General features: G+C 55.5%; 4 protein-coding genes across 4 annotated transcripts; 3 read left to right on the top strand and 1 right to left on the bottom strand.

Moving 5' to 3' along the window:
- Window positions 1-53: 53 nt before the first annotated feature.
- Window positions 54-636, bottom strand: MRS44_007953 (60S ribosomal eL30 domain-containing protein; the record flags this gene model as incomplete). The annotated part of the gene is made up of 3 exons (XM_046279448.2): window positions 54-296; window positions 343-497; window positions 558-636. 3 exons carry the CDS (start codon window positions 634-636, stop codon window positions 54-56), a joined length of 477 nt encoding a protein of 158 aa, XP_046134027.1.
- Window positions 637-962: 326 nt separating this feature from the next.
- On the top strand, window positions 963-1849 carry MRS44_007952 (60S ribosomal protein uL16; the record flags this gene model as incomplete). Its single annotated transcript, XM_046269166.2, has 3 exons — window positions 963-1007; window positions 1170-1554; window positions 1614-1849. 3 exons carry the CDS (start codon window positions 963-965, stop codon window positions 1847-1849), a joined length of 666 nt encoding a protein of 221 aa, XP_046134028.1.
- A 2167-nt stretch (window positions 1850-4016) lies between these two features.
- MRS44_007951 (uncharacterized protein) lies at window positions 4017-5726 on the top strand (the record flags this gene model as incomplete). Its single annotated transcript, XM_046270863.2, has 1 exon — window positions 4017-5726. The coding sequence occupies one exon, from the start codon at window positions 4017-4019 to the stop codon at window positions 5724-5726; it is 1710 nt and encodes a 569-aa protein (XP_046134029.2).
- Window positions 5727-7605: 1879 nt separating this feature from the next.
- MRS44_007950 (uncharacterized protein) lies at window positions 7606-10395 on the top strand (the record flags this gene model as incomplete). The annotated part of the gene is made up of 1 exon (XM_046269167.2): window positions 7606-10395. The coding sequence occupies one exon, from the start codon at window positions 7606-7608 to the stop codon at window positions 10393-10395; it is 2790 nt and encodes a 929-aa protein (XP_046134030.1).
- Window positions 10396-10412: the final 17 nt, after the last annotated feature.

Raw genomic sequence — 10412 nt, 5'->3', positions numbered from 1 at the left:
TGGACCCTTTTTACCCGAAACGCCATGAAATGCACTCTCCTTTAGCTGGCTGCTTAAGCCTGCTGGTCGCTGAGGATATCGGAGTCACCAGCGTCGAGGATGGCCATGGTGGAGCAACGGAAGAGCTTACCGCAAGCGGTACCGAGCTCAATCTGTAGGGAGACAAGTAAGCCTATGAACCCTCCAAAGTCGTGACGACTTCTTCTCTGGGCAGGCCTCAAGAATGTCTTCTTGAAGCCAGAGAAATGCTTGACGAGCAAGCATTCCTGAGAAGTAAAGAACCATCTTGCATAAAGCTGCAAGATGATAGACGTGAAGGAAACGTAGCGCAGTTCAACTTACGTTGTTGCCGGAGAAGTGGTGGATGGGGGCCTTGGACAGCATGCTGTAGTACTCGAGCTCACTCTTGCGGAGAGGAGGAGTGTTGCCAGCAATGATGATGAGCTTGGCCTTGCCGGATCGGAGGCTCTTGAGGGTAGACTTGTATCCAAGAGTGACTGAGAATTTTCGTTAGCCATTGGTTTTTCTCGTCGTGGCGCAGGAATTCGTTTTCGTACCCTTTCCGGACTTCATAACAAGCGCCAACTTGGAGTTGATGCTGTTGGCATCCTTCTTGCTCTTCTTCTGGGGGGCCATTTTGACGGATTGGCGACTCGGTGATGGCGACTGGACGTTGGGTGATGGAGTGCTGAGGTTGAATATCAAAAAGTTCGAGGAATTTGGAGTTTTGGCAGCCTGTAGGTGGGTGCTCTGCGGGGCGGGGCGGTCGGCCAATGAGCGTTAGGGTGCACTCGCCTGAGCCCTAAGCCGAGGTTTACACGGGTGGAGCACGGATCGCACCTCTGCTTTGAAATCAACCTGGTGGATTAATCAGGAAGAGGCAGTCGGTATCACTTTTGTCGGGTTCGTCTTCCCTCAAACACATCACCCAACTACGGACAGATCACCAACAATCCGACAAAATGGCTCGCCGTCCCGCTCGTTGCTACCGATACTGCAAGAACAAGGTGCGTTTTGATGCGCTCGACGTCGATGGGAATTTGGGGAGCTTTTTTTGGGGAGAATCTCATGACGAAATGTTCATGACCGATCTCCCGCGGGGTGTCCTCGACTCCCATCGATGAAGCTCGCGATAATGTTGGAACTCTACTGACTCTTCTTCCTCACAGCCGTATCCCAAGTCTCGGTTCAACCGTGGTGTCCCCGACCCCAAGATCCGAATCTTCGATCTTGGCCGAAAGCGCGCCAACGTCGATGACTTCCCTCTCTGCATCCACCTCGTCTCCAACGAGTATGAGCAGCTGAGCTCCGAGGCCCTCGAGGCCGCCCGTATTTGCGCCAACAAGTACCTCGTCAAGAACACCGGTAAGGAGGGTTTCCACCTCCGAGTCCGTGCTCACCCCTTCCACGTCGTCCGTATCAACAAGATGTTGTCTTGCGCCGGTGCCGATAGACTGCAGACCGGTATGCGTGGTGCCTGGGGCAAGCCCAACGGCACTGTCGCCCGTGTCAACATTGGCCAGATTCTCATGAGCGTCCGCACTCGTGATGCCAGTAAGTTGACCTGACAAATCTTTTGCCACTCTTGGATCATGTTACTAATCCACAATCAGACCGCGCCATTGCCCTTGAGGCTCTCCGACGATCCCAGTACAAGTTCCCTGGCCGACAAAAGATCATTGTCTCCAAGAACTGGGGCTTCACCCCTCTCCGACGTGAGGAGTACCTCGAGAAGAAGGCTGCCGGCCGCGTCAAGGTCGACGGTGCTTACGTCCAGTTCCTCTCCAACCACGGCAACCTCGCCAACAACTTGCGCCGCTTCCCCGACGCTTTCAAGTCTGAGGCTTAAAGAAATGATGGTTGGGCTGGCATCTGGGTTTACTGGCGTCAAAATGGCATGTCAAATAAGGACCTCTAGAGAAGTCTTGAGTTGAGGGTGTCGATTCGGCAAATTGAAATCTTGCAAACAGACTCGCCCCGTTCCTTGTCTCGTGTAACATCTGGGTACTTGAGAATTGATATCGTGGAATACCATTGTTTTCGGCCTTAAATACAGAAGTGCTGACCGTGCTGTGTGTGTAACGTTGAGTGCTATGTTTGTCCGAGGATCCGGACTGGCGTGCCCAGGCATGCCGTATCGTATGCGGTGACCGTCTCGTACCTGTTGCTGGCTGTATGTATTGCAGCGTCGTTTGCCTGATATGTACGGGGATGGACGATCACTTATGCATGCTTCCCCGTTCTTGAGTGGATAGCAGTCACACAGTCGATATCGTTGACCACTCGCAATGTCAATGTCCCTCAAATGCGCTCAGCCACGTGACGAAGCCGCAGCAAGAATAGCGCAGGGAGAAGGAATGTCATCACATTTCAACCCTTTGCGTCAGATCTGTTGTTGAAAGGGAAAAGGCCGATTAGTCAGTGTGGCAGCATTCACTTGGACAACCCACATGACCATCAGAGTTGAAGTGTCCTTTGTTGTCTGTCTTGTTGTCTTCAAGACTTAGCATGATGCTTAAAGGTTTATAGCATAGCGAATGCCAGCAAATGTCAACAGAACAGAGAGTGAGTGTGTCTCGGCAGACGATTCGCGGAGGCAGAATGTCTTGTTGGGGCACTCCAGGGTCAAGTCGGCGCCTCATCCGGGCCACATGACTTCACTTGGAAGGTTTGTGACGCCATTTGAGCGAGGTCACAAGTAGCGCGCGTCGTCCTTTGACGGGCGAGACAGACATCAGGGGTGCATTGTTGTTGTACGAGCATGGGTAGAGATGAGGCCATGAGTTTTTCTTATGCAAGCCCGCTGAGTGAGATTTGGAATATTCTATGTTGGGCTGGCATCGGATCCGCTGGAAAAAGAGAGAGAAAAAAAATCTCGTTTTGTCATGCGGCGATGTACCTGAACGGGCTTCCGTAGTCTGCCCTCAGTGTAGCATCCAACCCATCCATTGATGCGGATAGAGTGGCTAGCGGTGGAGCGCTCTAGCTGGGAGCACCCGTCTCGGTCTCGTCTGGCTGCGGTTGTGTCACTTTGCTGCAGAGTGGCGGGCTAGATCTCTTATCGTCTCGCAGTCTCAGGGCCCACTGATCTGATAAGACACCTATCTGAGGGACGGGACATGACCCATGGATGGAGGCTGCTCGCGAACATGGTCCCCTTTTTCTCGAAGGCTGCGGCGATTCGGACCGTATGACATGGATGCTGGAATCAACTCATGGGTGCAGACGAAATGCCGGTGAGCACGGTCAAGGGACTTGTATGTACATGTCGAGGCGGCAGGGCTGGGAATTCCCATTCCATCAGGTTATGGTTATGCCTTGGATAGCATTGCGTCCACGTCAGAGCACAGCGTTCGCACGTTGCAGTTTTGCCCTGAGCGTGTTGGCGCTGCTCATGCAAGCCCCGGGCAATTCCAAGACAGCCCGCCCAGCTTAAGCACCTTAACAGAAGGGCATTGTTTATGTTGTTGGGGGGTTCTGGCCTACCAGCTGAGCTGGGCTGGCTATGGCGGATGGATGGATCGAATGTCCACCAGACGGGACACGCGAGCGCAGCGCCCCCCCACACCCGCCGATCAAGCCCCGACTACTGTACCTAACTGCCAGCGTCTAGATGTGGATGACGCCCATGAGCGTAGTGCCCTCTTCTGGCCACTGGTCCCCTCCAGATGTTCCCTCAGTCACTCTCCCTCTTCCCTCTGGTTATCTACAGAGTGTCTGTCTTTCTTCTCTTCACCCTGCGGTTCTTTGAATCTACATTCTTTGGTCCCCATCCTCTTCTCGTCGAGCTTGACCTGTTCAAGGTTCTTGCTGCGAGCCCCAACCACCGCCGTTCCACCCTGTTTGCAGACAGCCGCTGCAAGCCCCCGACATAGGCCGACATAGGGGGGTCCACTTCCCTCACCTACACCGATCCATCTTATCCTGAGCGGGCTGTCTACTTGGTCCTTATCAGAACCCAAACATCACGACACGACACAAACCACGACGAATTCCACTGGGAGCTGTAATTACTCATGGCTTTCCACCAACCGACACGACAATCCATTCAGCGCGTCGTCCGGCCCTCGGTCGACGAGCAGGAGCTCCCGAGAAGAGAGGCGCCCATAACCCAGGAGCGCCAGCAGGACGAGTCGCAGACATGGGTCCTCTTCGCGCCCACCGACGTGACGACCACGTCGTACCTCACCGAGACTGACCAGTCTCTGGTGACGCCCGGCCGGTCGAGAGTGGGTGACCTGGGAAGCTTGAACTCGGTCGCGAGATCGGAGGTCGAGGCCGAGTTGCGACCATCTGCCTCTGCATCCGCTGTTGTCGAAGAAGAGGACGATGCAGAGCTTGATAGCCTCGACAGCCACTTGCCAGAGTTCCGATCGCTTCCCGGGCTCAACGCTCAGCAGGATGAAAATCAAGGATCTATGCCCGTCTTCCCCGCTCACGATGGACTTGGCTCTTTCCATCTGGACCAGCCAACCTTGGGTGCTGACGCCCAAGACCAAATATACCAATTTGAACGCTTCAACCCCAAGCGACAACATCGGAGAAAGGAAAGTTTTGACTTGAGGCAGCTCGACGTGGAGAATGACCATGTTGAAGAGTCGGAGAAGCGCCAGAGAATCGAGGCATGGCGATTGGAGCACAGCCGTGTGCTCTTGGGCGAGATTCAGCGCGAGACAAGACGAAGACGACTCTCACAGGCATCTCACAAACGCTCATCATCTAACCCTATCCCGCTACCTTCACAACCTGCTCACGATGCTGAATCTGATAACATGACATGGCACGACGAAGATGCTATTGGATCTCCGACCCACTCAGAGGGCATCCTCACGAAGATGACGAGGAGATTCATGCGAGACGTGATTGGAATGGATGAACGAATGATTTCCATCCTGCTGGGAGAAGCCGTACCTGAGGACGATGAGGATCTATCATCAACACCCCGCGCCTCGCAGCAGCTCGGGGTACAACCCCCACCACCCACAAACAGAGAGGCTTGGCAACTGGACGCTTTGGAGAAGATATCGAAGGAGTTGGGAATGCTTGTGAGCCAGATATCTCACCACCCTGGTGCCTTTTCCACATACTCGCGGATCCAGCAAATGCCTCTCCCCTATGCCGGCCTCCCCATCATCCCGGAATCCAACACGTCACACTCAGCGGCGGATAACATCCATCCCACCAAACCCGAGCAGGCATCGTTCCCTCAGTTTCAGCCTACGATGCAGACAGCAGCACAGCCCATCGACATTCGCGGCAGGACCGCGGAGCCACCAGCCGAGCCGGTGCAGGCACCACGGCAAGATACCCATATGAGCAACGTGTTTACGCAAGAGGAATGGGAGAGAGACCTGGACATGAAGCTTGTGTTCCGGTACCTGCGGTCCCGATTCATGCCGCGCAGCAACAACCCACCTCCCTCGACAACGACTCACCTGGCGACGTCAAGCACACAGGACATTGCGGCCAAACTGGCCCGCGTCCGGCAACACCACCCCCTTGTGTCGCGAATGCGGCCCCCGACGGAGCGGCGGACGTTCAAGGCGACAACGCCCGCTAGTCCCGTGGCGCTACGGCACCCGAGCAGCTGTGCGAGTCAGAGCACAAGACGGTCGGCTCGACGGAGTAGCGTGTCGTCACGTCACTACTGGGACATTGGGGGCTCGCTGGGTACGGGTTCTGTGATTGCGTCCAACGGGCCGATGGGGAGCTGGGGCGAGGTGTGATGCGATGTGATGTGCGATGTGTGTAAAGTGCCACGAGAGATGGGAACGGATGCTTGCTCAGAGGCTGTGCCATGACGGTTGCATCTTGACGGCGCCACGAGGAGCACTGGGTGCTGCATGCCTAATGGATAATGGGTCCATGATTTCTTTCCTTCTTTTCATGTAAACACTGGACATCACCACTTTGAAATTTTTGCAAATACAGGATTTTTGGGTCGTTTTGGAGCAAGTTATAGAGGCGTGCTTTTTTTTCCGGTCAAGATATCCACATCTTGTCCTTGGCTAGGGCAAGCATCAATTGAACAGTTGAACACTGGAAGCGTCCTGAACGAAAAGGAAATCTGTCCTGAACCTAGGTGGATAGGCAGTGAAAGCTCCTGTTAATCTTATACTGCATATGGCTCACACGAGTTGTCGGGTTCACAGAGCCAGCCATTGTGTCGAGGCGATAGACCCAGTTGTCGCCTCACTCAACGAGTCGAGTCTGGAACGCAACAACGGGGGGACAATCACGTCAATCCCCGGATGAGGACAAGAGCCGATGGCCAATGAGTCAACCCGCCTTGCATCTAGAGCTATCTATCACAAGTTCTTTTTCTCTTTACGCACGATTCCTCTGTGAATGATGCCCAACGCCGATGAAGCTGGACGGCGAGATAGGCGGGAACGCTCAGAACCTCTCAACGGGGAGGCGCCGTAGTCTGCCGTCCAGTTTCAGCGGCCGCCCCACGGCGGAAGCATCCCATTGGCCGTGGCCCCCTGGTATGAGGGGGCCACTGCGCTGTGCTGTGGCCTTGTACCTTTTAGTGGGCGTGCACCGCGTTAAGCACTGAATTTGGCGGGGTGAGGAGGAGAGGCAGCTCTAAAAGGGACTTTGGATGGAGCGCGTCTTGAGACACGAGGAGCGCTGCTTTAACGGTTGGTTTTCCCCTACTCCTTGCATGGTGTGTGTGTGCTGCGAGTGAATTGTGTGTTGGACAAGATTCGGGGCTTCATTGTTCAACGATTTTTCTCTTTCTTTGCAGATTTCGAGTTTGGGGTAGCATAGCGTTAACAATGCAGGGCAATTATCTATGACGAAAATCACGCTTGCACTTTTCACATTGATGATCGCCAAACGTCCAACCTCACGACTCACATTCCCACTTATCACCATCACCTCTAAAGGCAGCCATGTTGTCCTACCGTATCAGGCAATAGTGCCTTGACAGGGTGGGCGCGTCGACTCCTCCAAGGCGTGTTGTGGGGAGAAGAGGGCCGTCCCCCATCTCTCGCGAGCCATCCATACCATCCCACCTTGAGAAAGTCGTCGCCTTGTCCGCCCTGTTCCAACGCCTACAGGCAATGGGCATCTCGCTCCCTCGCGACTTTTCTTGTCGTCCACTCCATTTCGTCCGCCTGCGATTCCGTCGCCGTCTGTAGCGACGAACCATCCCATCCTAGTATATATATAACGCCATCTCCTCCTGCCGCCTTCGCCGTTCCCTCCCCTTCTTGTTCGCGCCGTGGTTAGTACTTTCATCCATCTGCCTCAGGATCCCACGGCTCTCCCATTTCCTTGTTTCCTCGCCTGGCTTCCCATGGACTCCGCGCCCGTCTGGATTTTCCCTCAACGACTCCCACTGACGATCCTGTAGTGCGATGAACTGAAATTAGGCGGCCGCTCTGCCTGCGACCCGTCTGGGCCTGGTTGAGGGCCCGTGACACCTCATCACGGCACCCATCTCTCGAACCAAGCTGCGATATCTACGCAACCTCTCCAAGATCCTCCATCGCCCGCCCGGACTCTTCATCTACATCGACGGCACTCGAGCCTGCCTGCCCGTCCGCTCCCGATAAAGGCCCCGCGACATGAGCGCGCGCGCGCAACGACTTCCCAATGGCAGCGACTCCGTTCGACCCGTCCCACTTCGCCAATGCGTTTGATATCTACACTGATGCTGCCACGGTCAAGGCGCCGGTTCCCAACCTGCCCGGGGGATCATGCAATTTTGCGGACCTGAGCCCTGGCGCCAATGGAGCTCGATGCGGATGCAGGAGGTTCTGGAGTCGGAGTTCCGCCGGCAACAGCCTTGTCCCGGACCAGTCCCAATGGTGCATGTGTAATCACCACGCCTGCTTCCACGAGGAGGGAGACCATAATGTCCAGCAGCCTGAAGCTACCCAGCCGGGTCAGGAGAATGAGAAGCCCAGGTCTGGTCGAGACCCCTTGAGCCCCGTCATGGACCTGACCATCAAGACACCGTCTGCCCTTACCGGAATGGACTTCCCAAGCTTCAATGGAGGAAACGCATTATCTCTTATCCCAAGGGCGCCAGAGGATGCCGGATCTTACCCAAGGCCTCCCGTCTGTTCAAACCCTGGTGCCTCTGCTTCACTCCCGGATACCCTCAGCTGGACCGGCCTTCTACAGTCACAACCGCACCCCTCTGCCATACCTCCCATACCGGCCCAATGCTTGATCGCGTCTCAAACAGCTTCCACAACCTCATCTGTCCAGGCCAAGTATTTGCGGCCCTTCGCAGGAAAAGGCCTCCAGACGCTCAGCGGTGTGGCGACCAGCAGCAAACCCCTATCTCCACTACTGGACAGGACTCCCGGTTCCAAGCCAGCTGCGGCGCCCCAGGGACAGGCGCCGCATGCTGACTCGTTCACATACGTTTCTCAGGATTACAGAGTGCCCGACACTCCTCGCGCGGGCACTCCGACACAGTCCGAGCCACGGGCGGCCGTGTTCAATGCGGCTGTCTCGCGTCGCGCTTTCAAGAACCTCTCAGACACTGTCAGCAGCCATGACCAGCGATTGGATCGGTTGGAGACAGTTTCGTTTACTGCTCCTGGGCACGAGGATTGTCATGAAAAGCATGATCATGCTGATATCCGCATGACAGATCTTGAAAGCAGAGTCGATGAGGTTGAGAGGCTCGTCAATGACAACAACAGTGTTGCCTCTCGCCGCGCTGACGATGCCAGCGTTGTGTCGGTTTCAACAAATGCCACGAGCCGGCCGACTCATTCACAAGAGCTCATGAGCCAAGTCCAAGAGCTGCAGGCGCAGGTCACCCATCTTCAGTCATTAATGCCCTCGCCTAGTCACCCATTCGAGGTCGAGGTGGTGTTTTTGCCATTTCCTCTCAAGAAGGTGTGGCAGGAGGCACAGCAGTTCAAGACTGAGCCGCAGATTTCTAATGAGGATTGGACTCAACTCCCCATGACACACAGTACAGCCACTATGCGGTCTGAGACGTCCCTGTATCCCGACTGGACAGCCTCAGACCAGGACTTGAGGTGGCTGCTGCCCAAGGCCTTCCGGGACAAGAGTGTCATTGATCAACGGTTGCGAAGCCGTGGGCTTATCAAGACCATCACCGTCATGGGCTCGGATGCGCGTAGTGTGACGATGGCTATGAACACGGCATTCGGACATGTCTTTCGCGAGATGAACATCTTTGCCCGTCCGCAGACTACAGATCCCAGGTCATCAACGTTCCTGGGACTTCAGTCCACCTGGGTTCCCCTACGCAAGATTCACAAGGACTCGCGTCTGCGCTTTCTGAGCCCTGCGGAGATGATGACTCCCGCCATCTGGGACGTGTCGTTCCTGAGTTCGGTCATGATGAGGGCGTCTGAACCTAGATTGTTCATCACTCATCCTGATGCCTACCTCCAGGACTTCCAGGCCTACGACATGGGCTGGACGTGGCAGAACCTCAAGGAGATGAGCCCAGTCGTCATCGATGCGTCGGCGTCACAGGCGGATGCTAATATCGGCGAAGAGTGCTGGTCTTGGGTTGAGCAACTTGACGAGCCACCGAGCGCACACACATCTATGAGTGCGCGCAATGAGAGGCAGCCAACATCATCGTCGCCGTCGCAGCAATTCTTCCCTGCTCTGCAGACGATGCGATCCTCGAGTCCTTCGGTTACACGAGGCCAGTCCCCGATGCTCTCCAGTCGGAGAGGGTCTCGTCCTCCTCATATCCGAACCTCGTCTATGCCAATGTCTGCTCCTATCCAAGTCTCGCCTGCACTCAGCAAGCGTCGTGTCGCCTCGTATGGACAGAGCCGTCGTTCATCCCCTGCCATTCAAGCCGCCAACCCTCAGTCAGCCATCATGAAGCGCCGTCGCAGCACAAGATCGCCAAGTCATTTTCGATTCACGCCGAGACGGACGCACTCGCCAAGCCCCATGCCCCTCGGCCTCTCGGATCGTCAACCAGCGCGTGGCACTACACCATTTGCATATGCCACACCGTTCAGCAACGCTCCTCTCCAGGAACGTCCTGTCCGGGCAGGCAGCTCTGCACCAGCTGCAGTCCAAGATGGGCTAGACGACGACTCAGACTTTGACTTCCAGATCTGTGAGAGTGGTTCGGATGACATGTATGACGATGACGACGAAAGCGCTGGTATCGTCGAGATGGTTGTCCAAGATCACACAAATACCAATCAAGGATCTCAGGGCTGGCAGCTGCCAGAGGATGAGCCATGGCCTGGCATTGAAGACCCAAACAATGTCTCGGATGGAGAGAACATCGATCCTCTCCAGGCGGACCGTCACAGCAACGCCAGCAGCCAGCCATCGGAATACCCTAGCACGCAGAGTGCATGGCCCAACGGCGACACGTCTGGCTTTCATATTCACGAAGATGAAGAAAACGCGTCATGAAATATCTACCTATCTAC

The sequence above is a fragment of the Fusarium solani genome, assembly GCF_023522795.1.
Source record: "Fusarium solani strain SB1 chromosome Unknown bctg00000004, whole genome shotgun sequence".
NCBI classification, from domain to species: domain Eukaryota; kingdom Fungi; phylum Ascomycota; class Sordariomycetes; order Hypocreales; family Nectriaceae; genus Fusarium; species Fusarium solani.
This window is presented reverse-complemented; position numbering and strand designations above follow the sequence as displayed.